The sequence below is a fragment of the Rosa chinensis genome, chromosome 7 (assembly GCF_002994745.2).
Source record: "Rosa chinensis cultivar Old Blush chromosome 7, RchiOBHm-V2, whole genome shotgun sequence".
NCBI lineage: Eukaryota > Viridiplantae > Streptophyta > Magnoliopsida > Rosales > Rosaceae > Rosa > Rosa chinensis.
This window is the reverse complement of record NC_037094.1, coordinates 1,061,370-1,087,367: the sequence shown is the minus strand read 5'-3', so window position 1 is coordinate 1,087,367 and position 25,998 is coordinate 1,061,370. Positions and strand designations below refer to the sequence as shown.

Below are 25,998 nucleotides of genomic sequence, written 5' to 3'. Positions count from 1 at the left end.
AGGGAGAATTACCCATCCGTGGTGAGTGAATTTGGTTTGCTCAGAGCAAAAGAATCTTTTGCTCTGAGCTCGAATTTGTTTTCTTCGACGAGGAAGAGATGCAGACGAGAGAGAGAGAGAGAGAGAGAGAGAGAGAGAGAGAGAGAGAGAGAGAGAGAGAGAGAGAGAGAGAGAGAGAGAGAGAGAGAGAGAGAGAGAGAGAGAGAGAGAGAGAGAGAGAGAGAGAGAGAGAGAGAGAGAGAGAGAGAGAATGAGAGAGAGAGAGAGAGAGAGGTCAACTAAAATGATAGAGGCCAATTTTATCGGCCAACCTAAAGTGCGATTTGGTGTGGGAAAAAAAGTGGGAAATTTAACTTTTGGCAAAAAAATTTCGGCGGGGCAGCGAAGTTTGTAGAAGTTTGCTCCTGTTTTTTTCTTGTCCGTCCTCATAAGCTTATTAGGACACGTTGACAAAAATGAGTCCTTATTGGGTGTCCTTATATGTGGTTTTTCTAGTAGTGTGGGCCAATGTTTAAGAGGTAAATATGATGGAATTGGTCTGTGATTCAATTGGTCTCTAAAAAGATGATGAGCGAATCAGAGATTTGGAGTAAGTTTTTGATGTGGGTTCTTCAGCAAATTGGGTTTTGGTTACTGGGTTTGTTATAGTTTATGGTTTTGTGTTATATATTTATGTTACTAAAGATGATGTCTTTAGTGTTTGCAGGGATTCTGGGAATCTGGTTTGGGTGAGGAGTAAGGAGGGATTCAGGGAATCTGGTTTTGGTTATGGGATTTTGTTGATTCTTCTTCAACCTCCTCAAGAAGTAGAACCTGGGTTTTCAATCTTAATTCAATCCGCCCGTCTACAACACAATTGCCATACACGGGAAAAACCCTGCCCTTTTTACCATCTGTTCACTTGTAAAATTTGATTGAACATGTAGCTCAATACAGAAATCCAACCGAACTCGACAACTCCAACTTCTCCGATCCTGGAGGAGATGACAATTGAGGTTTTGAGGACCTCTTCGTCTATTTCACTCCATCAACCTGATTTTTACCAGGTTGACTCGAGAGTTTTTTAGCCAACATTGTTCCAAGCGCTGACAGAAGCCGTCTTTCTTAACTAACGATCCATCGATGGCTCAGACTGTGTAGTCGCCTAAGGAAGGCAGATCTCTTGACAGCTCATCGGGGTGACCACCCACCTGGGTGGGTAGAAGAATTTTCGGTATATATATCTAACCTAAAACAAGAAGAGGAAAAGAAAAGGAGGCTCATCGAAAGAAAGAGAGATGGAGTGGAGACCGATAATCTTGACTGAGCTGGAGGCCAATGACGTGTTAAGGCAAGTCCAATCGACAGGGGTGACAATCGCTTCTCGCGCAAAAGCCGTCGAGGTTATCGATTCGTTCCTCAAACAATACAAGGAATGCTTTTGGACAATAGTGATCGGCGAGATTACGTTTGCGATCAGAGAAGAGCTCCTAAAATGTAGGAATGTGATCGACGTAAAGTTGGTTAGAGAAGTTGTTGAGTATCTTTCAAACCGCCGCGGCGTGGAGAAGAAGAAGAAGGAGGAAGGTTCGGCGGATGAGAACGGTTCGAGTGAGGAGGAGAGCTCGGGGGAGGAGTCTGAAGATGAAGAAGATTCGGATCAGGATTTGAAAAAGGAAGAGGATGATATGGAGGTGGTGACGTAGGTGGTGGCTGATGATGATGAGGAGGAGGAGATACATGATTTAAAAGATGATCCAATAAAGAGACAAGATTGCATCGAGGATCTGTTGTTACTTGCCAGGGAGGAGGGATTGAGTGTGAAAGAAGGCGAGGAGGATGAGATCCTGGATATGATGATTCCCTACCTCCGCGGATGCCTTATGTATGCCAAGGGCATCATGATTTTCCTGAAAAGGGTGAGAGAGCATATCGATAGGTGTAGCACCCTCAACAATTTGGAGACGGTGGAGGCCGCCCTCGAGAGTAGCATTTTTCGTGAAGAATATGAGGACTGGAAAAAGGAGAAGACCAGTACCAGTAGGGTGTGTACTTCACCCCAATCCTCTTGTTTACTTGTCTTGTAACTTTGAGTTTTGTTATGTCGACTTCTCCTTGTAAACTTCTATTTCTCTATTATGTTGATCTCTTTGACACACAACTGCTTCAGCCTTGTAACTTTTCTCTTTTATTTTATTTCTCCATTCCTAGTTGTCTTATGTTGACCCCTTTGAAACAGATGGAGGATATGGCTGATGCTAAGGACCAAGTTAATCATCAGGTAATGCATGCACAAATCCTTTTCTTTTTGGCTGAAATAAATACCATTAAGGATAATCTTTAGTATTGTACGTTTAGAGATTGCTAGGCTTCCTAGGTTCATAAATATGTTGTTTTTAGGTTTTTGGGTTCTTAGGTTCATTGGTTGTTAGTCTGGACTATGAAACCCTCGTTGGTTGTTACCTACTATTTTATGGCAAACCTCTTTTTGATCTGATCTCCAAAACCTATTCTTTCCAGAATATAAAGTAGCTTTAAGTCATGCTTATTTTTCCAGTAAATTTTCTTTGGGAGAGTGGTATCCTAAGTATGGACCCTAAGTCAAGATTTGCTGGCTATAGTGCCTCTTTCGTCACTTAATATTGTCTGCACTGCCCTTTTCCCTTCAAATTTATTGGGAAATCTTTCAACAAAGAAAGATTTGACTCTTTTCTCCACTGCAATGAGATTTGGTTTACAAATTTTTGATGGATTGACCGATGTTGGTACTTTTCTGAAGCACTTTGCTGGTCTTTTTTTGTCTCGCTTATGGTCTATAAAAGACCGTTTGCAGATTGTTGGTATTCACATTCCAATTATTGCATCTATCATTGAGCATCATTTCGGCATGCTTTTGACCAAGCCATGCATTATGACATTATAATGCATTACCAAAATTTAAACTACCAAAGAGAAATTAAGAAGTTGGAGAAAATGATATCATAATGTCTTTGCTCAATCATGATCAGATGCTTTAAAGCTCAGCTGATATTTAGAGGAACAACATTGACTAGATACATATATTGTGACAATTGCAAACAATAATATTCTAATGCTAAAAAAACTTATCAGATCAAACAATAATTCAGACCCCCCCTAAAAGCATCCCTTCTCATCAGAACTGCTGTGCAAACTGTCAACTCTATGAATTGGTCTTTTAGGGCGGAGTGAACTTTGACGATTTTCAGCAACTTTTTCTTGTGCTTTCCAAAAATTGTGCATGGACTTGATCACCTATTGAAGAAATAATTTCCTCAATCTTTCAGCAGCAGCGGCTGCTGTTTTATTCGTTGGTTCAAGAACATGTGCATATTTAAAAGCTGCAGGCTAATACAAAAGCTGATTCGTGTGGTGTTCTGTGCTTGCTGGTTGATTAGGTTGTTGCTATGATCAAATCTTCCACCCCAAATGGTCTTGGTGATCACATGTGTTGACTTTGAAGGTGAGTGTGTATATAAATGTGTAGTTTTTCTGTGGTCATTTGTCGGTCTTAGCTTTTGTAAACTAAGAACTAGATTTGCTCCCTGAACTTTCCACTTTGTGCCATTAGAAATAGAAATGTGTATGTGGCTGAAGTTTTGGCTTCAGGATCCTACAGGTACAATTGGAGCCACCATCCACAACAAAGCCCTCTCCGAAGGAGAGTTTGGGAAGAGCATTTCTGTGGGTGCAGTTTTGGTTCTGCAGAAGGTTGGGTTTTCTGATGTCTCATTTACAGTTAGTTTCATGTTTTCTTAAACACTGATTATCTTTAGTGAGTTGTGATTTAGATACTAATGTCACAATCAACACCGTGGGAATGACTAATGAATGTTTTTTTATCAGGTTGCTGTGTTTTCCCCCTTGCACGTACTCTGCATGTTATCTCAATGTGACGTTGAACAGCATTGTCAAGGTGCGTGCTCTTTTTAGTGTTGACAATTATTCGAGTACTGTAGAAACAGGCAAAGAAAGGCATCTTTGATTGGTTAGGAACATGTCTAGAGAGTCCGGCCATCCATTGTTCTCATTACTTTGCTTGAACTTTTAGAGGGTTGCTATTTGATGATCATCATATTCACTTGGATGTGTTTGATGAAGTAAAGCCCTTAAATGCCAGAGTTTGAGGCTTTCCTACAATCAATATTCAATGTGCTTGATCAAGCCCTCAATGACATTCCACCTTTCTGGGGCACTAATGTTCTTAACACATCGCTCTCCCTTTCTTTTTCAAAAATATCAGTAGTTTGAAGATAAACATAAGATCTCCTTCTGTTGGAGCTGGTCACAAGTATATATATTTTCCTATGAGCCACCAACCAGATACACTCACCCACATCCCACATTCTTTCTGTGTTCTTGTTATTTCGTTTGAAGTTTACTGATGAATTGTTTCATTTACAGGCAAGATTTTCCAATTTCATCAGTTAACATTCCTTCTCCCATCAGTGGTAAGTCAAACTTATAATTAGGCGATCTTCTTATATTCAATCTGCTTGTATCACAGAGAAAAGTTGCTTCTCATTTTATACGTTGCCTGTGGGTGCGAGAGATGAGATTGTAACATGAATTCTTATGTTTCTCAGTAAAACTTAATTGTTTGTACTCTTTGTTCTTTACAGCAGAAAGTAGTAAAATGTTACGGATGCCACAAGAATATTCCGCCCGTCACAGGAAAGTACTCAGCGAATCATGAAATATCTGAGACAAAATTCCAAGGTGATTAATTGGGAGTGAATATATCTGAGAAGCATATGGAAACTGACCACACGCCACCAGGAAGGATTTTCTCTGGTCACGTGCACTCTGGAAGCCAATGTGCTGCTGTAGAGATAGAACCTTCATTGGTGGAAAAATGCTATGCTTAAATCCTAATAGAATCACTAAACTGTCAGTTAGAGAGGACATTATTGATACGGAATAAGTAACTGGGGTTGCTGAGGAGCTCAGAATGGCTGAAGAGGACAATTCATCAAGCATCAGCCAACCCATTAGTGGTTCAGCAAACTCGACTGAGATTCCTGATAATCATGGGAGAATAACAGGAGCAAAAAGGCCAAGGCAGCCACTTAGCTTAACAACTTCACTCCCAGACTATACAGAAGAGCAACTAGATCTGTTTGATTTTGACTCAGGCTTACCTTGATACTCGGTTGCTTAGAATCATATAATGTAATGACCTGAATTCGACTCGCAGACTTGTAAATAGGATGCATTAGAAGTTATCATATTGTTTTGATCTGCCACATGTACAAATTATGGAATATGAAATTGATCACCTTGTTTTTCTTTATACTAATAATATTTCATTAACAAGAATCGCAAAGGATTACAAACATACAAAAGAACTGGCCATCGATCTAAGACTAGAAACACACAACAGATGGGAAAGCACCAACAATATATATTGTCGATCAAAAGATCTCACAAAGTCCTAAAAGTACAAGTTAAGAAATGTCGCTCCGCCCCTTTTAATTACGCCCTTCATTTTTTATATGCCTTTGTAATCTTATTCATGTACGCCGAGTACTTAATAGGCTTCTTGGACGTTGTGTTTTCAAGACTTTTCAAGGCTATATCTGCTGCGTGCTCAAGCCGGCCGACTATTGATTGGTGGCTTTTGTTAGCTTCTACTAAATCAATTCCATTCCCATCCGAACGTAGAATGTTCATACTTACTAGCAAATTAATCTGACCTTGAATTGTAAGTCTGTTAACTGCATATCTATCGCTAATGAGCTTTTCAAGCTTCTCTATTTCAACAGAGCCGCCACTCCTCATAATTACCTTTATCAAGGGTTCCAACTGGGGACACATCAAGGATTTCCTCTCCGCTTCAAATCTTCTATCTTCAAGTTCACTTAATTGCTTTGCGTTTATACTAATTTTATATTCAGAAATACCCACGCGCCACTGCAAATTGTCCAACAAATACTGTAGAGGTTCTATAATGTCAAATTTCTTTTTAGCTTGCTCATCGCTATCTGAAAGGTAATATTTGATACCGTCAGTAAGCTTTTTCTCAAGTTCTGTTATTTTGCCTCCAGATGCCATCATTTCCCCCCTAATTAGAGATGTAATGATATTGTACAGAATGACTGCATGGCAAACCAATATTGCATTCTTCTCTAATTTATTAACCATAACTCTGTATTCCGGATGTCGAATGCCGATCAGAAAATGCTTGTCATCATCTTGTGGAAACAAGTCTTTCAGCCACTTAATCAAATTTTCCACTTGCTCATCTATCTTTCGGTCAATAATCTCTTTCCGGGTTATTTTACCGCCAATTGGAATCAACCATACTAGTTTCCATGTTTGCGCAAGATACTCCGAAAGATTAACCTCCTTTGTGATGATCCTTTTACAAGAAGCACTTGGACATTCTGGTAGAATTTCAAGGTCGTCATCTCTACTTGGCTTGGGGAGGACCATGCAATTCCATAATATGAGATCAAGGCAATAACAAGTTCTTAGAGTAACTAGACGTTCATATTTAACTGTATCAGTTTTCTTATCGTGAACTGCAATATACATTGCATGAAAAACTTTAGGCGCAATCATCTTTACTATTTCGAAATAGAAATCCGAGCGTTCCAGTTGTATCTCATTTACAATATTAGAGACCGTCATAAGCCTAACTTTCGGATTACGATACAGCTCTTCCAACTGTTTAGCAAATAAAAACACATCAGCCATCGCATGACGTAGAGTTTCCCCATTCTCTATTTTTTGTTTTTGACCATCGGTTTGTATCACTATAGGAATGTGATCTGATATATCTCCATCATTCAGATGCAATACTCTAGGAGAATGAAATATTTTTTTCCATTTCAATGAGACCAATCCTCTATCAAGCCTCTGCTTAATGTTATCATTCTTCCATGTAAATTTACCACCCTCAAAAGGCATGTCATCACAAAGACCACATTCTTTGACAACATTCTTGAACGCCTTTATCTTCGATTTGCTCTTTTCTGGTCCGCCCTTTTTCTCATCCCGATCTAAAATTTCATTAAAGTCCCCAAAAATTATCCATGGGAGATTCTTCTTAATTTTTGATAAGCTTCGGAGCCACTCCCATGAGCGATACTTCAATTTTGGGTCCCCATAGAATCCTGTCAACCTCCACTTCTGATCAGTAGGACTTACGTTAATCACGAAATCAAGATAATTGCTTGTCTTATTTAAAAATTCGACATTTACATTTGTTCTCAATAACATGGATAAACCAACACAATTATCTTTACCGGTTGCCCCTCTGCTTGTAGGAGAATCCCAAACATTATGAAACCCTAGCAAGGAAGAGACTTCTTTCATAACCTCAGACGACAAACGAGTCTCTATAAGGAAAATAATTGAAGGGTCATAGATACGTATAAGAACTTTTAGCATATAAATGGCTGAGTCACTAAGTCCACGGCAGTTCCAGAACAAAATAGTAGGATACATTTCCGGTTTTTCTTCTTTTCTAACTCCATCGAAATATATTTCCAACTCTCGAGTAACTGGCAGTTCCTTGATCATCTTTTCTACATCTTCATCAGTATTGATGTTCACAAAATCCCGTCTTGTAGGCGATCTATATGAATAATTTGTCAGAGTATTTTGATAACCAAGCTTAGATGCAATATTCTTTAAGTCAGCCATTTTCGTCGTCTCTGAATCAAGATTATCAACCCAAATTACTTTTTCATTTATATAGCCTCCGCTTTTCCACTCTCCCCCATAAAAAATTTTAATTGTGAATTTGCTAAGAGGAGGATATTGTCTGAACGCCATAGTTAACTAGAGATTCACAACATCAGGAGGGGTGTTAACAGAGAGTAGTAAAAATTTACCTCACTTTTACTAAATCAGTAAATCTACAGCTATTGTACACGTGTCCAAGACTATATATGCCTACTGTTGTAACCCTTCCACTCAATTTCGATCAATCTTCTTTTTCTTTTTCTTTTTCGATCGATGATGTAAAACTAATTGACCAAGACTCTTATTTATAGGCCCAATACTTGTAGTTTTGTTTCCTCTGTAGGAAAGGAACATCAAGATAAAACTTTCTAGATTTGTTTCCTCTATAAGAAAGGAAAATCAAGAGAAAACTTTCTAGATTTGTTTCCTATGTAAGAAAGGAAAGTCAAGATAAAACTTTAATAATATATTTCTAGATATGTTTCCTCAGTAGGAAAGAACTTGTGATCTGGATTAAGTCTAGGAATTCTTCTCACCAAGAAGGCAGGACGATATTTCGGAGCCACCGTAGTCGCATGAATTCTGCAAATTACTGCAAAAATGAGGCAGACATGCGTAGTTTGGGCTAGTGACATTGCAAAAAGTCCAAAGCCAAGTAATGGACTTTTGAAAACGAGAAATCTTAACAAATTAAATTTGGGCCGTAAAGCCTGGGCTTAGCTAAAGCCGGCGCCGGGTTTCCTAACCTAAACCGAAATAGGTGGGTCCGAGTATAAAAGGATGCCAGAGGAAAAAGAAGAAGGGGAAAACTGGAAAAGAAAGAGAGGGGTATCAGATAGAGCCAGAGAGATGGAGTGGAGACCGATAATCTTGACGGAGCCGGAGGCCAATGACGTGTTCAGGCAAGTCCAATCGAACGGGGTGACGATCGCTCTAGATGGATTATCTCGTGCAAAAGCCATCGAGGTTATCGATTCGTTCCTCAATCAATACGAGGAATGCTTTTGGACAATAGTGATCCGCCAGATCAGCTTTGCGATCAGAGAAGAGCTCCTAAAATCTAGGAATGTGATCGACGTAAAGTTGGTTAGAGAAGTTGTCGAGTATCTTTCAAACCGCCGCGGCGTGGAGAAGAAGAAGAAGGTGGAAGGTTTAGAGGAGAAGAAGAAGGATGAGGAGGAGGAGAGCTCGGAGGGCTCGGGGGAGGAGTCTGAAGATGAAGAAGATTCGGATCAGGATTTGAAAAAGGAAGAGGATTCGGATGAGGATTCTGATGATATGGAGGTGGTGGTGGTGGCGGAGGGGGAAACGGAGGTGGTGGCTGATGAGGAGGAGGAGATAGATGATTTAAAAGATGATCCAATAACGAGACAAGAATGCATCGAGGATTTGGTGGTACTGTCCAGTGAGAAGGGATTGAGTGTGAAAGAAGGCGAGGAGGATGAGATCCTGGATATGATGATTCCCTACCTCCGCGGATGCCTCATGTATACCAAGGGCATCATGATTTTCCTGAGAAGGGTGAGAGAGCATATTGATAGGTGTAGCACCCTCAACGATTTGGAGACGGTGAAGGCCGCCCTCGAGAATAGCATTTTTCGTGAAGAATATGAGGACTGGAAAAAGGAGAAGACCAGTACCAGTAGGGTGTGTTCTTCACCCCAATCCTCTTGTTTACTTGTCTTGTAACTTTGAGTTTTGTTATGTTGACTTCTCCTTGTAAACTTCTATTTCTCTATTATGTTGATCTCTTTGACACACAACTGCTTTAGCCTTGTAACTTTTCTCTTTTATTTTATTTCTCCATTCCTAGTTGTCTTATGTTGACCCCTTTGAAACAGATGGAGGATGTGGCTGATGCTAAGGACCAAGTTAATCATCAGGTAATGCATGCACAAATCCTTTTCTTTTTGGCTGAAATAAATACCATTAAGGATCAACTTTAGTATTGTACGTTTAGAGATTGCTAGGCTTCCTAGGTTCATAAATATGTTGTTTTTAGGTTGTTGGGTTCTTAGGTTCATTGGTTGTTAGTCTGGACCATGAAAACCTTGCTAGTTGTTACCAACTATTTTATCTGCGAACCTCTTTTTGATCTGATCCATCTCCAAAACCTATTCTTTCCAGAATATAAAGTAGCTTTTAAGTGATGCTAGTTTTTCCAGTTAATTCTCTTTGGGAGAGTGTTATCCAAAGTATGGACCATAAGTCAAGATTTGCAGGCTATAGTGCCTCTTCTGTCACTTAATATTGTGTCTGCACTGCCCTTTTCCCTTCAAATTTATTGGGAAATATTTGAACAAAGCAGATTTGACTGTTTTCCCTTCTGTAAAGGAGATTCGATTTACAAATTTTTGATGGATTGACTAATGTTGGTACTTTTTTGAAGCACTTTCCCGGTCTTTTTTGCCTCGCTTATGGTCTATAAAAGACCGTTTGCTTTTATTTGGCAGGTGGTTCAAAAAGATTCTTGATATTCATGTATTTGACGGGATGTTAGAATATACGAGTTTTGCAAATGGGATTTTTCAGAACTTTGGCAGCCTAGCTATTATATTTTTGAGGTGTTTGTTGCTGATGTTGTTGTGTTATATATGCTTCTGCAGTTCTGCATTTAAGCTTATTTTTCTTCTTTTCTTTTTGCCTGATCCAGTTAAAGAAGAATATGGTGCCAACTAAGGAAGAAGCGATTGCTGCCCCCATGAACCAGATAAAACAAGAAAAAAGGTGAGTTGTTACTTTTCTCCTTCAAGCCATAGGTTCCTTTATCACCGTTTTTGGTTTCCTCTTGTAATTTATATAAAATTTGGAGTATCTTTTATTCTGCTTTATATGAGTTGTAAATTTATATAAAATTTGGAGTATCTCTTATTGTGCTTTATATAATTTCTGATTTTATTTACAATTCAGAGTATGTGGAGATATAATGGAAATTGAAGAAATGGAGACTTTGACCCCCTTGAACCTGCCAGAACAAGCAGAAGAAAGTACGGGCAATGCTATCAAAGAAAGTTTGGAAAGGGGTGGAGCTAATAAGAGAAAGCTTTCCCAGATCTAGCCCGGGTATTAAGTTTGTTTAGCAGGTTGAGGATATGGGAGTCTAGTATGTAATAGTTTGGAATAGACTGACCAACAAGATATTAACAAATTAGAATTATTCAGTTTTTTGTTTTGTTCCTCGTTTATATGAGAATTTTGCGTTACGTTAGCGTTAGCTCCCTAACCTCTCCTAATTTAGTTGTAGATTGCCTTAAAATCATGTCATGACCTTTACTTCTTCTTATTTTGTTTCCAAGATTTGGCTGAGGATCACTGTAATCTGCAGTTTAGGCGTCGGCGTTGTTGCTTTGGGAGTTGGCACTGCATCTTTGGGATGTATGCAAAGGATCACATTCCAATTATTGCATCCGTCGTTGAGCATCATTTCGGCATGCTATTGCGTGAGCCATGCATTATGACGTACGTTAGAATTTATAATGCATTCCCAAAATTTGAACTACCAAAAAGAAATTAAGTTGGAGAAAATGATATCATAATGGCTTCGCTGAATCATGATCTTTAAAGCTCAGCTGATATTTAGAGAAACAACATTGACTAGTTACATATATTTTGACAACTGTGAACAATAATAATCTAATGCTCAAAAAACTTATCAGATCAAACAATAATTCAGACCCCTTAAAAGCATCCCTTCTCATCAGAAGTTCAGAACTGCTGTGCAAATTGTCAACTGTATGAATTGGTCTTTCAGGGCAAGAGTGAACTTTGACGATTTTCAGCAACTTTTTCTTGTGCTTTCCAAAATTGTGCATGGACTTGATCACCTATTGAAGAAATAACTTCCTCAATCTTTCAGCAGCAGCGGCTGCTCTTTTATTCGTTGGTTCAGGAACATGTGCATATTTAAAATCTGCAGGATAATACAAAATCTTATTCGTGTGGTGTTCTGTGCTTGCTGGTTGATTAGATTGTTGCTATGATCAAATCTTGCACCCCAAATTGTCTTGCTATGATCATTTTGAAGGTCAGTGTATATATGAAATTATAAACGTGTGGTTTTTCTGTGGTCATTTGTCGGTCTTAGCTTTCGTAAAATAAGAAATAGATTTGCTCCCTGAGCTTTTAACGTTGTGCCATTAGAGATAGCAATGTGTGTGGCTGAAGTTTTGGCTTCAGGATCCTACAGGTACAATTGGTTCCACCATCCACCGCAAAGCCCTTTCCGAGGGAGTTTGGGAAGAGCATCTTTGTGGGTGCAGTTTTTGTTCTGCAGAAGGTTGGGTTTTCCGATGTCTCATTTACAGTTACATTTAGATACTAATGTCACAATCAACACCATGGGAAATGTTTTTTTTATCAGGTTGCCATGTTTTCCCCCTCGCATTCTGCATGTTATCTTAATCTGACCTTGAACAACATTGTCAAGGTCCGTGCTCCTTTTAGTGTTTACAATTATTAGAGTACTGTAGACACAGGCAAATACAGGCATCTTTGATTGGTTAGGAACATGTCCAGAGAGTCTTTTCTCATCACTTTGCTTGAGCTTTTAGAGGGTTGCTATTTGATGATCTTCATATTCACTTGGATGTGTTTGATGAAAGGAAAGCCCTTAAATTCCAGAATAAGAGGACTTCCTACAATCAATATTCAATGTGCTTCATCAAGTCTTTAATCACATACCACATTTCTGGGGCACTAATATTCTTAACACATCGCTCTGCCTTTATTTGTCAAAAATCTCAGCAATGTGAAGATAAACATAAGATCTCCTTGTGTTGGAGCTGGTCACAACTCACGAGTATTTATTTTCCTATGAGTCACCAATCAGATACACTCACACCACATTCCACATTCTTTCTGTTTTCTTGTTATTTCGTTTGAAGTTTACTGATGAATTGTTTCATTTACAGGTCATTTCCAAGGACAGTGGACCTCTTGCCACACAAGATTTTCCAATTTCATCAGTTAACATTCCTGCTCCCATCAGTGGTAAGTCAAACTTATACAAGGAAAAGTTGCTTCTCATTTTATATGTTGCCTGTGGGTGCGAGAGATAAGATTGTAACATGAATTCTTATGTTTCTTAGTAAAACTTAATTGTTTGTACTCTTTGTTCTTTACAGCAGAAAGCAAAGTGGTTTCCTCTTTAATTGGGATGTGATCCTTTGCATTATACCCAGATGCAGTGCCAACTCCCAAAAGCAACACCAACGCCTACGGCGCAGGTTACAGTGATCCTTAGCCCAATCTTGGTAACAAATTTAGAAGAAATAGACATGATTTCCAGGCAATCTACAACTACGTACAAGGGAGGTTAGGGAGCTAAGGTAACGCAAAATTCTCATGTAATCGAAAAACAAAACAAAAAACCGCATAATTCTCATTTGTTAATATCTCAAGGTCGGTTTTTTCCAAACTATTACATACTAAACTCCCAATCCTGAACATACTAATAATAATATTCAGGGAAAAAAAAAAAAAAAGGCCTTGAGCCCTAAAGAACCCACCCACTCCAGGAATAATATCCTAACCTAAAACAAGAAGAGGAAAAGAAAGAGATCGGGATATCAGATAGAGCCAGATAGATGGAGTGGAGACCGATAATCTTGACGGAGCCGGAGGCCAATGACGTGTTAAGGATAGTCCAATCCAAAGGGGTGACGATCGCTCTAGATGGGTTATCTCGCGCAAAAGCCGTCGAGGCTATCGATTCCTTCCTCAAACAATACAAGGAATGCTTTTGGACAATAGTGATCGGCGAGATTAGCGTTGCGATCAGAGAAGAGCTCCTAAAATGTAGGAGTGTGATCGACGTAAAGTTGGTTAGAGAAGTTGTCGAGTATCTTTCAAACCGCCGCGGCGTGGAGAAGGAGAAGGAGGAGGAGGAGAGCTCGGAGGGCTCGGGGGAGGAGTCTGAAGATGAAGAAGATTCGGATCTGGATTTGAAAAAGGAAGAGGAATCGGATGAGGAGGAGGAGGAGGAGGAGGAGGAGGAGATAGATGATTTAAAAGATGATCCTATAACGAGACAAAATTGCATCGAGGATCTGTTGTTACTGTCCAGGAAGAAGGGATTGAGTGTGAAAGAAGGCGATGAGGATGAGATCCTGGATATGATGATTCCCCACCTCCGCGGATGCCTTATGTATTCCCAGGGCATCAAGATTTTCCTGAAAAGGGTGAGAGAGCATATGGATAGGTGTAGCACCCTCAACGATTTGGAGACTGTGAAGGCCGCCCTCGAGAATCCCATTTTTCGTGAAGAATATGAGGACTGGAAAAAGGACAAGAGGGTGTGTACTGAATCCTCTTGCTTGCTTGTCTTGTAACTTTTCTCTTTTATTTTGTTATGTTGACTTCTCCCTCCTCCTTGTAAACTTCAGTACGTTTATTTCTCTATTATGTTGATCTCTCCCCTTGACACACAACTGCTTTAGCCTTGTAACTTTTCTCTTTTATTTTATTTCTCCATTCTTATGTTGACCTCTTTGACATAGGAGGGGGATATGGCTGATGCTGAGGACCAAGTTAATCAACTGGTAATGCACAAATCCTTTCCTCTATTCTTTTTATGTTCGCTATGCTCTTGTTTGATCGCTGGCTCGCTGCAATCTCCGGGGTGTACGTATTTGCTATTGCATCATGTTGAATGATTGAATTTTTGTCTCTGATTATGCAATGCGGTTTCGACGGCTTGGTTTTGTTTAGAAATTGATTATGCAATGCGGTTTCGGGGCGGCTTGGTTTTGTTTAGAAATGAGGAGGGTGTTGGGATTGCGTTGCTCGAACCAGTTGGAATTCATTTTGGTGTATGGAAAATGGGGTTTGTTATATCAGTGTGCTCTTGGTTTTGTGAGGTAGAAGCCTTGGACATTTGCAAACAATTTCACATTGGACATTCGCCTAATAATATAAAAATGAGGCATACTTTTTAATCATTTTTGGACATTTGCAAACAATTTCACATTGGAATTTGTGCATCTGGATTGTTTCTCATTCGTGTCAATCTCATCCCTGCCACTAGGTTCTGTCTATTTCATTCTGGAAAGAAAGAAAAAGAAAAAAAATGAAACCCCTGTTAGTTGTTACCTACTATTTTATCTGAAAACCTCCCTCTGATCTCATCTCCAAAACCTATTCTTTCGGCAATTAATATTCTGCTTCTTTAAGTGCTGAAAGAGGTTTGCGGGCTATAGTGCCTCCTTCGGCACTTAATATTGTGTCTGCACTGCCCTTTTCCCTCCAAATTTATTGGGAAATCTTTGAACAAAGCAAGATTTGGCTCTTTTCCCCTCTGTAAATGAGATTTGGTTTACAAATTTTTGATGGAGTGAGTGATGTTGGTACTTTTCTGAAGCACTTTGCTGGTCTTTTATTGTCTGCTCTTTGCCTCGCTTATGGTTTATAAAAGACCGTTTGCTTTATTTGGCGGGTAGTTCACCTTGTATTCATGTATTTGACGGGATGTTAGAATATACGAGTTTTGCAAATGAGATTTTTCAGAACTTTGGCAGCCTAGCTATAATATTTTTGAGGTGATTTGTTGCAAATTGTTGTTGTGTTATGCTTCTGCAGTTCTGCATTTAAGCTTTATTTTCTTCTTTTCTTTTTGCCTGATCCAGTTAAAGAAGAATATGGTACCAACTGAAGAAGGGATTGCTGCCCCCGTGAACCAGATAGAAGAAGAAGAAAAAAGGTGAGTTGTTACTTTTCTCCTTCAAGCCATAGATTCCTATATCACCTGTTTTGGTTTCCTCTTGTAATTTAAATAAAATCTGGAGTATTTTTTCTTCTGCTTTATATGATTTCTGATTTTATTTTACAACTCAGAGTATGTAGAGATATAACGGAAATTGAAGAAATGGAGACTTTGACCCCCTTGAACCTGCCAGAACAAGCAAAAGAAAGTATGGGCAATGCTTATTCCTGCATCAAAGAAAGTTTGGAAAGGGGTGGAGCTAATAAGAGAAAGCTTGCTCAGATCTAACCTGGGTATTAGTTTGTTTAGTATGTAGAGGATTTGGAGTTTGGTATGTAATAGTTTGGAGTAGACTGACCAACGAGATATTAGCAAATGAGAATTATGCGCTTTTTTTTATTTTGTTTTCCGTTTACATGAGAATTTTCAATTTTGCGTTACCTTAACACCCGAACCTCCCTTGTAGTTGCCTGAACCTCCTTGCAGTTGTAGATTCTTATTTGTTTAATTTCCAAGATTGGGCTAAGGTTCACTGTAACCTGCAGTGTAGGCGTTGGTGTTGTTGCTTTTGGAGTTGGCACTGCATCTAGGTGTATATGCAAAGGACGCATTGACACATTCCAGTTATGGCATCAGTACTCTTTGAGCATTTATATTTTGGCATGCTTTTTAGCGAGCCATGCATTATGACATTATAATGCATTACTAAAAATTCGAACTACCAAAAAGAAATTAAGAAGTTGGAGAAAATGCTATCATAATGGCTTTGCTCAACCATGATCAAATGCTTTAAAGCTCAGCTCAAAGCTTAGAATTGCTACAACAGAGAATATTTGGAGAAACAAAATTGACTAGTTACATATGTTGTGACAATAATAAATGATAACAATCTAATGCTCAAAAAACTTTTCAGATCAAACAATAATTCAGACCAATCCTCTATCAAGTCTCTGCTTAATGTTATCTTTCCTCCAAGTAAATTTACCACCCTCAAAAGGCATGTCATCACAAAGACCACATTCTTTGACGACATTCTTGAATGCCTTTATCTTTGATTTGATCTTTTTCGGTCCACCATTTTTCTCATGCGGATATAAAATTTCATTAAAGTCTCCAAAAATTATCCATGGGAGATCCTTCTCAATTTTTGATAAGCTTCGGAGCCACTCCCATGAGCGGTACTTCAATTTTGGAACCGCTAGGTTCTGTCTATTTGTGTTAATTCTCATCCCTGCCGCTAGGTTCTGTCTATTTCATTCTAGAGAAAAAGCGGAAAAAATGAAACCGCTGTTAGTTGTTACCTACTTATTTTATCTGCAAACCTCTTTCTGATCTGATCTCCAAAACCTATGCTTTGTGCATCTGGATTGTTTCTGATTTGTGTTATTCTCATCCCTGCCACTAGGTTCTGTCTATTTCATTCTAGAGGAAAAGAGGGAAAAAAAAAAATGAAACCACCGTTAGTTGTTACCTACTATTTTATCTGCAAACCTCTTTCTGATCTGATCTCCAAAACCTATTCTTTCGGCACTTCATATTGTGCTTCTTTAAGTGCTGAAAGAGGTTTGCGTGCTATAATGCCTCCTTCGGCACTTGATATTGTGTCTGCACTGCCCTTTTCCCTCCAAATTTATTGGGAAATCTCTGAACAAAGCAAGATTTGACTCTTGTCCCCCTGTAACTGAGATTTGGTTTAAAATTTTTTGATGGATTGACTGATGTTGGTACTTTTCTGAAGCACTTCGCTGGTCCTTTAGTGGTGTGCTCTTTGTCTCGCTTATGGTTTATAAAAGACCGTTTGCTTTATTTGGCGGGTGGTTCACAAATATTGTTGGTATTCATGTATTTGACGGGATGTTAGAATATACGAGTTTTGCAAATGAGATTTTTCAGAACTTTGGCAGCCTAGCTATAATATTTTTGAGGTGATTTGTTGCAAATTGTTGTTGTGTTATGCTTCTGCAGTTCTGCATTTAAGCTTTATTTTCTTCTTTTCTTTTTGCCTGATCCAGTTAAAGAAGAATATGGTACCAACTGAAGAAGAAGGGATTGCTGCCCCCGTGAACCAGATAGAAGAAGAAGAAAAAAGGTGAGTTGTTACTTTTCTCCTTCAAGCCATAGATTCCTATATCACCTTTTTTGGTTTCCTCTTGTAATTTAAATAAAATCTGGAGTATTTTTTCTTCTGCTTTATATGATTTCTGATTTTGTTTTACAACTCAGAGTATGTAGAGATATAACGGAAATTGAAGAAATGGAGACTTTGACCCCCTTGAACCTGCCAGAACAAGCAAAAGAAAGTATGGGCAATGCTCATTCCTGCATCAAAGAAAGTTTGGAAAGGGGTGGAGCTAATAAGAGAAAGCTTGCTCAGATCTAACCTGGGTATTAGTTTGTTTAGTATGTAGAGGATTTGGAGTTTGGTTTGTAATAGTTTGGAGTAGACTGACCAACGAGATATTAACAAATGAGAATTATGCGCTTTTTTTAAATTTTGTTTTCCGTTTACATGAGAATTTTCAATTTTGCGTTACCTTAACACCCGAACCTCCCTTGTGGTTGCCTGAACCTCCTTGCAGTTGTAGATTCTTATTTGTTTCCAAGATTGGGCTAAGGTTCACTGTAACCTGCAGTGTAGGCGTTGGTGTTGTTGCTTTTGGAGTTGGCACTGCATCTAGGTGTATATGCAAAGGACGCATTGACACATTCCAGTTATGGCATCAGTCTTTGAGCATTTATATTTTGGCATGCTTTTTAGCGAGCCATGCATTATGACATTATAATGCATTACTAAAAATTCGAACTACCAAAAAGAAATTAAGAAGTTGGAGAAAATGCTATCATAATGGCTTTGCTCAACCATGATCAAATGCTTTAAAGCTCAGCTCAAAGCTTAGAATTGCTACAACAGAGAATATTTAGAGAAACAAAATTGACTAGTTACATATGTTGTGACAATAATAAATGATAATAATCTAATGGTCAAAAAAAAAAAAAGCCTAACCCTTTAACAGGGACCAGACCCTTGTACAAAAAATGGAACAATATAAAAGAAAAATAAGAGACGACACACAGTTCAACATTTTTGGAGAAAGCAACCTCTTGGTGAGCTGTGCGTTTGAACTTCTCCGTTTGCTTAGATAAACGAATCTTCTTTAACACATACCTATTGGAAAAAAAAATATAATCATAAATAGATACAATCAATAATAAAACGAAATTCGCAAATATGAGCTAGATACCAGTTGTCTTATCAACTGGAGAAATTATGGTTCTCAAACATCCCTTGTGAAAATTTCATCCCCTGTGATGTGAATTTTGTGGATCGTAAAAAGACACATACAGGCAGGCCCTATAATCCCACTAATCTTTTCACACGCTAAATTCTGCAGAATTATCTTGCATATGACAAAACCTGCATGCTTATAACTAAAGACAAATTCCCTTTCAAAGCAAAATAGAAAATACTCTTACTTCTTCCTCTGTCCCTTGTGAAGAACAAGAAAAGCGGCTCCAAAAGCCCCTCTCCCAATCTGCTCTATGACTTCATAATCCTCCATCTTCGACTTCATTTGTAACAAGATCAGCCTGCTCCTGTAAAGATGTGTACATTGTCTGCAATGTATCTAGTAAAAAGCGATCACCCCCATGCCTGGCTATAAAAGAAACTGAAACAGGATTCTTGTTATGAAGTCCAAGTGGTATTGTGACCTGGAGATCAAAATAACAAAGGTCATTAAAAGAAACAGAAACTACACTACTATGAACAGAGAGAGAGGGAGGGAGGGAGAGGGAGGGAGGAAGATTTTCACCTGACAGCAACCTGATAGGCTTGCAATACTTAACAAACCAAAAGCACGACTACGGAATTCATCAGAGAGGAGAGTCTTCCCACCAAGTTTTGAAGGAGGATCTGCCACGGTCGGGATCACCAGAATCCCATCATCCTACAAAAGAAAATTAAACATGAAATGAGCCCACTCAAAGAAAATATAGATAAACAGATGAAAAAGCAGTAATCTAGCTTAAATAGTACAATTAGGGTGCCATTCATGTATCTATATGACTACACAACATTCATAAGGAAAACATCGACTAGTTAATAACAGATAATAATACCTTCAATAGAGAGTTGACAGCTGCATGCAATTCATTTTTAATGGACTTGCCGATCTCAACCTCCATATCTGATGACTCCGGTGGCCCACATATCTGAGCTGAAGTAGCAGGATCCAAAGTAGGCTTCACCAAATTAATCCATTCGTCATGATTTTGTTTGAACTCATGTCTGTTCAAAGGAAGCACAAAACAAGAAGACAATCGAATGACAGAAAATGAGAAACTGCCTCCTTATGAAAAATCTATAAAAATGTACAATACAACCGATCAAATAAAACCAGAGCAAAATTGAATATGTATTATCTTAGATTGTACAATTCAAATAACCATAGGTTTCTATATCTACAACGAAGAGGGATTGGAGTCATGTAAGTGGAAATTTTACATCTAAATGATATGTCACTAATTCAATGCAAATGCTTAATGAGCCGGAGACGGAGAGGAGGAGGAGAAGTGAAGGAACAGCGCTGGAGTTCGGGAGTCCGTAGTTCGGTCACTTCAGGAGGCTTGAGAGAGGAAAAGAGTGTTCCCCGAAAAGAAAAAAAAAAAAAAAAACCCAACATATATACCTAGTTCTTTTTTTGGGCCCAAAAAGTCCGGTGGGGCTTGAGCCCTACCTGGCCCGTGGCTGGATCCGCCCGTGCCCAATATGTTTCGGGTCTTTCTAAATGTACCCAGCAAATATCTAAGTATACCCAGCAAATTTTTTACACCCAGCTAAATCATAGAATCTCTAACTACACCTAGCAAGTTTCCAATAATACCCTTATTTTCAATTAAACCCAGCAAAAGCCATTACACCCAGCAAAACCTAAATCATCCATGATGATAAACTCCACAACAAATCCTTCATTCTTCACCCGAAAGATAAGGTATGTGGCTGGAAAAATGGGCTAATTCCTAGAAATTTCAAATAGCAAGGCATGCCTTGCATAGATACTCCACCTGAAGAAGAACGAACATGCTAGTGAGGGATCATCTGATGGGCAAACTGACCAAGAAAATCTTTTTCGTGGCTTAATGATTTTGAGAAAAGCTCTCCTTCAAGAACAAGCGAACCCTAGTCTAGAGTTTCGAGAAGAAAATTATGGACTTCGAAATTACCAACAGAATTTTTGTAGGACTGAAATTTTTACTTTTTTATTTTTTATCGAATCCAGTATGAATATATTATCTAAACAATAAGATTCAGGAAACCCTACTAGTATCTATCAATCGTGGTCATAGTAATGGTTGATTGATCAGGCATTGCTGAAATGAAATATAGTTCTTCTATACCTACTGGCTACTGCTTGTCTTAAATGTCTCCGCATGAAGTTAATTCCCAAACATTGCAGTAAACATGCCATTGCCCATTGGTATTATACAATTAGTCAGCTTTTGGCTCAAGCGCGGTGGGATCCGATTAGATGAGATTAATGGCAATGAGAGCAGGCTTGTGATCGGGGCCTTTCTCAAACTCAAACATCAATTCTTCCCCTATATTAAAAGAGAGTAATAGAGCAAGGTGTACTGGAACTAATTAAGATGATCTTGTTTAACTAATTAAGACTTTGCAGTTGGCAGCGATGAGAAAATGAATAATGATCATCAGACCAAGTCAAAGATTAGTGGCATTTTTGAGTTTGGGAGTGGGTATGCATCCATGTTACTAGATGAACGTTAAGAAGGTCAATATAGAATACCAAACCATTTCAAAAGAACAAAGGATGTGCTGTGGAGTTTATCTTCATGAATGATTTAGGTTTTGTTGGGTGTAATGAGTTTGTTGGGTTTAATTAAAAATAAGGGTATTATTGGAAACTTGCTGGGTGTAGTTAGAGATTCTATGATTTTGATGGGTGTGAAAAATCTGCTGGGTATACTTAGATATTTGCTGGGTACATTTAGAAAGACCCTATGTTTCCTCTGTAGGAAAGGAAGATCAAGATAAAACTTTCTAGATTTGTTTCCTACGTAGGAAAGGAAAATCAAGAGAAAACTTTCTAGATTTGTTTCCTCTGTAAGAATGGGAAGTCAAGATAAAACTTTAATAATCCAGAAATATTTGTAGATGTGTTTCGTCGGTAGGAAAGAAACTTGTGATCTGGATTAAATCTAGGAGTTGTTCCTCGATCACCAAGAAGCCTCAATATTTCTAAAATAGTATAATTTTGATTCAATTTTTGACCCGTCCAATTTTTTCTATTCTAGTCGACATTCTAAAGATTTGAATTTTGAGTTGGTATACTTTTGTTTCAATCTTTCCTCTTTACTTACCTGAACGGGGTCAATGGGCGATCAAGAACATGGCCTAGAGCCCTAGACTTGTGACTTCCGTTGCACTTAGGAGGGGTGCTCATCTATGGTCTCCTCATAGTAGGAGAGCCAACGTCATAATTTCTTACCATGGGGGCTTGCGTTCGCGCAGTCCCTACTTGAAGAAAAAGAATAAAATCTTTCCTCTTGTTAAAGGAAAAACATATTGTGTGCCTTCGTCAAAGTAATTGACGGATAGGGAATCAAGCAATTACCGATTAACATCAATCAGCATGGATTACGAATCAATCAGTAGTTAATGTCATCATTGTAATTGTTCTTTCCATTGTAATTCTCTCCCTATATAAAGGGGTTATCAAATGAAATGAGTAGATCATTCCAATCCATTTTTACTTTTACACGTTATCAGCATGCTCAGAGCAAATAGCCAAAAAAAAAAAATCCTAATTTTTTAGTTTTCTTTCAGTCAAAAAGAAAAAAAACCCTAGAAGAAAAAATAGTTTCTTCTTTTGCTGCCGCCTCCAACAACAAAACAAAACAAAAAATTCCTAGCCGAGCATCAGCCCGCCTTCACCTAGGCTTAAGCCTTGTGCAACAGCAGCCATCAATCACAACAGCTCACCGATTCCGCTTAGCTGCTACCTCACCCATCGCTGTCCTGCCCAGCGCTCTCCAGCCGCTACCCTGCGCACTCGCGCCTTGCAGCCTCCCTCGGCAGTACCTGCAAGCCCGTGACGCACCCCAGCAACGCGACCCCTGCAGCCTGGTCGCTCATCTCCACCCAGCCCCGATATCAACTGGGGTTTCTGCAAACCAGAAGGAAGCGAAGAGAAAAAAAAAAAAGACTTGACCCGGGCCAAAGTAAAGACCCGGCCTAAAAATAAAAACAGGCCTCTGCGGCCCACAAAAAAAAAAAAGAGGCATTGCGGCCCAAAAAAAAAAAAAAGAGGAAAACTAAAAAAAAGGGTTAAATACTGTTTACTCCCTGAACTTTCACTGAAAAAACAGTTCAGTCCCTCGCTTTATAATTTCACACGTTTACTCCTTCATCTCTTAATTTTGGACCAATAGGTCCATTCCGTTACTCTCCATCCAAAATCTCCGTTAAGTAGCTGACGTGGCAATCTCTTCCCCCCTAAAATGTCTATTATACCCTCAGTTCCTTTTTTTATTTTTCGTTTTTCTTTTGATGCGTTTTTGTTTTTCCTTTTTCTATTTATCTCTTCTTCTTCCTCACTTCCTCCTCGGAGACTCCTCAACGTTGTGCCCTCACTTCCTCACTCTCTTCTTAAACCCCTCTCCTTTATTTCTCTTCCTTGCTCAGATTTCAATCTCTATCTCCCTATTGCGGTGAAGGTATACTCCTCTTGTCAAACTCCGACAAGGGTTTTGGACAGAAACCAACCATCATCATCTTCATTTATTTCGGATTACAATAAATAAATAAATAGAAGTTGGTGATTACTCTTTTCTGACTTTACAGCTACCACTTCCTTTTCAAACTAAACCACCTTGACCTTTCTCTCTTGATAGGCATGTGAAATTATCCAAATTCAAACAATCTTATCCCAAATTCCACATTACCCTTTTGAAAATTGAAACCACACCCAACAATTCTCCAAAACCAACAAACCCATCAAAATCCAAGCACAATCCGACGCCACAAAATCCCAGTTGTAATGGAAGTGAAGCTCCGAACAGCTCGGACTTTGGTCTCGAAGCTCAGCTCCTTTTCCAAACAGACCCGATCCAAAGCCCTCAAGGAGCTCCGCCTCATCACCAAGCATGAAGCCGACAGCCGCCCCCTGGTCGCCGACTCCGGCGCCTCCCCTGCTTTCTAAGACGATGACGCCGCCACTCCCCTCAACATCTCCATCTCCATCTCCCCTACTTGGCCGAGAGTCTCTTTGGCTCCTCCCCTGCTTTCTAAGACGATGACGCCGCCACTCCCCTCAACATCTCCATCTCCTGCCGCCACAACCTCATTTCCACCCGTGGCCTCCTCGACGCGATCTCCCACGCACTCTGCTACCACGGCTCACTTACCTCCTCCGCCATCGCCGTTTAGTCCTCCGTTGCCACTCCATTGTGGGGGAGAAGTTGTGAGACTCCTCGGAAGGTCTGGGAAAGGCGACGGAGGGACAAGATTTGATATTGTTTTTGGGAAGCAAGGTTTTGGGCGGCGGAGCAGTGGCGTTGGTGATGGCGGTGGGGATTGGGGCATGGATTCGGAGGCGGCAGTAGAGGAGGATTAGTAGGAAATTTCTGGGTTTGGTTCAAGAACATGAATTTTTCTATTTCAGTTTTTTTTTATTTTTTTTTTATTTGGATCTGGTTGAAGAACATGAAAAATTTCTGGGTTTTTTCGTGATCAAAACCTAGAAGATTGAAAGATTGGCGGTATTTGGACACAGGTGGGAAGAAGTTGAAACAAATCCACACCTCCTAACCCCAACGATGGCTAGCTTTGATTGGAATCAAAATCTAAAAGGAAAAGGTGAAGGAGAACATACTCACACAGAGGGCTGGGCTGGGTTTTGATACCGAGTATGAAAATAAAAAAGAGAGAAAGATTAAAAATTAAAAAAATAATAATAAATAAATTAAGGAAAAAAGGAACTGAGGGTATGATAGACATTTTAGGGGGGAAGAGATTGCCACATCAGCTACTTAACGGAGATTTTGGATGGAGAGTAACGGAATGGACCTATTGGTCCAAAATTGAGAGATGAAGGAGTAAACGTGTGAAATTAAAAAGCGAGGGACTGAACTGTTTTTTCCGTGAAAGTTCAGGGAGTAAACAGTATTTAACCCAAAAAAAAATATAGAAACAGGCCACCCGGCCCAGAAACGAAAAAAAAAAAAACAGAAAAAGAAAAGAAAAAAAGAGAGGCCCTGCGGCCCAGACAAGAAAAAAAAGAAAAAGTAGGCTTACAGCCCACAAAAAAAAAAAAAAAAAAACAAGGCCCATTACTGAAAAAGAGGAAGCAGCCCAGTTTTTCTCTAGTCCAAAAACATCGCTACGCACGCCTGCATCAACACGCGCGTGTGCTAGAATTGTTTTATCGAAATCAAGTATGTTCTCTTTATTTTATTTTATGATTTTAACAAAGCATGCTTTATACTTTATTGTTTATGCTTTTATTATATTAAGCATGTTTAATTAGATAATTTTGATTGTTTTAAGCATGCCTTATTATTTATGTTTTATATCATTATATTTAAGCATGATTTATAATTATGTTTAAGCATCCTTTATATTTTATTGCTTATGTTTTTATTATGCAATTGTGAGCATGTTTTGTGAATTTTATTTACTCTTATATAATTATTCCTAAGCATGCCTTTATATTATGCTATTATTTATATTTTATTTTACGCATGATATATTATTGCTGTTATTATGTGTAACATACATATATTTTGGTATATATTTGTGAAATTTGAGTATGCCATGTAATTTATTATATGCTATGTTTTTATTATTTATTATTAAATGTGCTATTATTAATTTTAGAATGCAACATATACAATTCCATTTTGCCATGATAATGAAAATTCATGCGCATTATACACACACTTACTGTGATAAAATATTTTCACATAGCATCGAGAAAAAAAAAAATGTGACCATTATGAAACTTGGTCTTGAAATCTAATTCATACGTTTGGAAAATAATTCACGTGGATGTCTTTATGACTGCGTAATTTAGTTCTTCTCTCTTGTTTTATGTAGATGGCTGATCCAACTCGACCTGAGTTTGACATTTTGGACTCAGAAGGACTTGAGTACCATCGTTGGGTTTCCGATATGGAAACTGCCTTTATGGCAAAAGACTACACTACCACCATTACTGATCCCAAAGATGATGAACTATCTAATAAGGTGAAAGCAGATGCCTTAATTTTTCTGAGGCGACATATTGATCCTAGCCTACGCTGGGAGTACCTTCAGTTGAAGACACCCAAAGCACTGTGGGATGCCCTTAAAGGACGTTTTAGGAACATTCACGATACTTTGCTCCCAGAACTAGTTATTCAGTGGAATGGAATTCGCTTGCTTGACTATAAAAAGGTCAATGACTTCAACAAGGACATGTTGCGCTTAAAAGCACGTCTCAATTTTTGTGGAAGGGAAATCACAGAAGATGATATGATCTACAAGACTCTTACCACCTTTCCTAATTCAGCTTTTATACTAGCGAACCAGTATCAGTTGGATTATGACAACA

General features: G+C 38.8%; 4 protein-coding genes, 1 long non-coding RNA gene and 1 other non-coding gene across 9 annotated transcripts; 5 read left to right on the top strand and 1 right to left on the bottom strand.

Annotated features, from left to right (window-relative positions):
• The first annotated feature begins 1,153 nt into the window (after window positions 1-1,153).
• LOC121050800 lies at window positions 1,154-5,395 on the top strand. Of its 3 annotated transcripts, none has more exons than XR_005803917.1 (7): window positions 1,154-2,024; window positions 2,219-2,260; window positions 3,396-3,460; window positions 3,607-3,708; window positions 3,844-3,913; window positions 4,402-4,448; window positions 4,623-5,395. XR_005803917.1 is itself a non-coding variant. In XM_040511977.1 (3 exons), exons 1-3 carry the CDS (start codon window positions 1,833-1,835, stop codon window positions 3,246-3,248), a joined length of 303 nt encoding a protein of 100 aa, XP_040367911.1. In that variant the 5' UTR covers window positions 1,154-1,832; the 3' UTR covers window positions 3,249-3,385. The 3 variants fall into 3 exon arrangements, 1 of the variants encoding a protein (XP_040367911.1); XR_005803916.1 differs by having other exon boundaries at window positions 1,156-2,024; window positions 4,620-5,395; XM_040511977.1 differs by lacking the exons at window positions 3,396-3,460; window positions 3,607-3,708; window positions 3,844-3,913; window positions 4,402-4,448; window positions 4,623-5,395 and adding an exon at window positions 3,180-3,385.
• Window positions 5,396-8,504: 3,109 nt separating this feature from the next.
• Window positions 8,505-11,000, top strand: LOC112175641 (U3 small nucleolar ribonucleoprotein protein MPP10). 2 transcript variants are annotated; one of them, XM_040509862.1, is made up of 5 exons: window positions 8,505-9,336; window positions 9,531-9,572; window positions 10,343-10,416; window positions 10,600-10,752; window positions 10,986-11,000. In XM_040509862.1, the coding sequence occupies exons 1-4, from the start codon at window positions 8,539-8,541 to the stop codon at window positions 10,745-10,747; spliced, it is 1,062 nt and encodes a 353-aa protein (XP_040365796.1). In that variant the 5' UTR covers window positions 8,505-8,538; the 3' UTR covers window positions 10,748-10,752; window positions 10,986-11,000. The 2 variants fall into 2 exon arrangements, with proteins under 2 accessions (XP_040365796.1, XP_024169117.1); XM_024313349.2 differs by lacking the exon at window positions 10,986-11,000 and having other exon boundaries at window positions 10,600-10,954.
• A 68-nt stretch (window positions 11,001-11,068) lies between these two features.
• On the top strand, window positions 11,069-12,835 carry LOC121050303. The gene is made up of 3 exons (XR_005802608.1): window positions 11,069-11,713; window positions 11,866-11,965; window positions 12,600-12,835. It is a non-coding gene; the product is annotated as an uncharacterized LOC121050303 (long non-coding RNA).
• Window positions 12,836-13,274: 439 nt separating this feature from the next.
• LOC112176109 (cilia- and flagella-associated protein 251-like) lies at window positions 13,275-15,787 on the top strand. The gene is made up of 4 exons (XM_024313934.2): window positions 13,275-13,982; window positions 14,187-14,228; window positions 15,312-15,385; window positions 15,520-15,787. The coding sequence occupies exons 1-4, from the start codon at window positions 13,275-13,277 to the stop codon at window positions 15,674-15,676; spliced, it is 981 nt and encodes a 326-aa protein (XP_024169702.1). The 3' UTR covers window positions 15,677-15,787.
• Window positions 15,788-18,479: 2,692 nt separating this feature from the next.
• On the bottom strand, window positions 18,480-19,663 carry LOC112176230 (translocon at the outer membrane of chloroplasts 64-like). The gene is made up of 4 exons (XM_024314070.2): window positions 19,508-19,663; window positions 19,201-19,335; window positions 18,863-19,099; window positions 18,480-18,554 (listed from the first exon to the last, which is right to left on the bottom strand). Exons 1-3 carry the CDS (start codon window positions 19,571-19,573, stop codon window positions 18,935-18,937), a joined length of 366 nt encoding a protein of 121 aa, XP_024169838.2. The 5' UTR covers window positions 19,574-19,663; the 3' UTR covers window positions 18,480-18,554; window positions 18,863-18,934.
• A 2,095-nt stretch (window positions 19,664-21,758) lies between these two features.
• On the top strand, window positions 21,759-21,924 carry LOC112181104. The gene has a single exon (XR_002928708.1). It is a non-coding gene; the product is annotated as a U1 spliceosomal RNA (small nuclear RNA).
• Window positions 21,925-25,998: the final 4,074 nt, after the last annotated feature.

What these genes read in the sequence shown, in the direction of transcription:
- LOC112176230 (XM_024314070.2), bottom strand. Translation starts at nt 19,573, where the DNA reads ATGGAGGTTGAGATCGGCAAGTCCATTAAAAATGAATTGCATGCAGCT. An exon ending in CTGTCAACTCTCTATTGAAG is followed by an intron (nt 19,336 to 19,507) that starts GTATTATTATCT and finishes TTTCTTTTGTAG; the next exon opens with GATGATGGGATTCTGGTGAT. An exon ending in GCCTATCAGGTTGCTGTCAG is followed by an intron (nt 19,100 to 19,200) that starts GTGAAAATCTTC and finishes TTTGATCTCCAG; the next exon opens with GTCACAATACCACTTGGACT.
- LOC121050800 (XM_040511977.1), top strand. Translation starts at nt 1,833, where the DNA reads ATGATGATTCCCTACCTCCGCGGATGCCTTATGTATGCCAAGGGCATC. An exon ending in AGAAGACCAGTACCAGTAGG is followed by an intron (nt 2,025 to 2,218) that starts GTGTGTACTTCA and finishes CCTTTGAAACAG; the next exon opens with ATGGAGGATATGGCTGATGC. An exon ending in AGGACCAAGTTAATCATCAG is followed by an intron (nt 2,261 to 3,179) that starts GTAATGCATGCA and finishes TTGGTCTTTTAG; the next exon opens with GGCGGAGTGAACTTTGACGA.
- LOC112175641 (XM_040509862.1), top strand. Translation starts at nt 8,539, where the DNA reads ATGGAGTGGAGACCGATAATCTTGACGGAGCCGGAGGCCAATGACGTG. An exon ending in AGGACCAAGTTAATCATCAG is followed by an intron (nt 9,573 to 10,342) that starts GTAATGCATGCA and finishes TGCCTGATCCAG; the next exon opens with TTAAAGAAGAATATGGTGCC. An exon ending in CAGATAAAACAAGAAAAAAG is followed by an intron (nt 10,417 to 10,599) that starts GTGAGTTGTTAC and finishes TTTACAATTCAG; the next exon opens with AGTATGTGGAGATATAATGG.
- LOC112176109 (XM_024313934.2), top strand. Translation starts at nt 13,275, where the DNA reads ATGGAGTGGAGACCGATAATCTTGACGGAGCCGGAGGCCAATGACGTG. An exon ending in ACTGGAAAAAGGACAAGAGG is followed by an intron (nt 13,983 to 14,186) that starts GTGTGTACTGAA and finishes TCTTTGACATAG; the next exon opens with GAGGGGGATATGGCTGATGC. An exon ending in ATAGAAGAAGAAGAAAAAAG is followed by an intron (nt 15,386 to 15,519) that starts GTGAGTTGTTAC and finishes TTTACAACTCAG; the next exon opens with AGTATGTAGAGATATAACGG.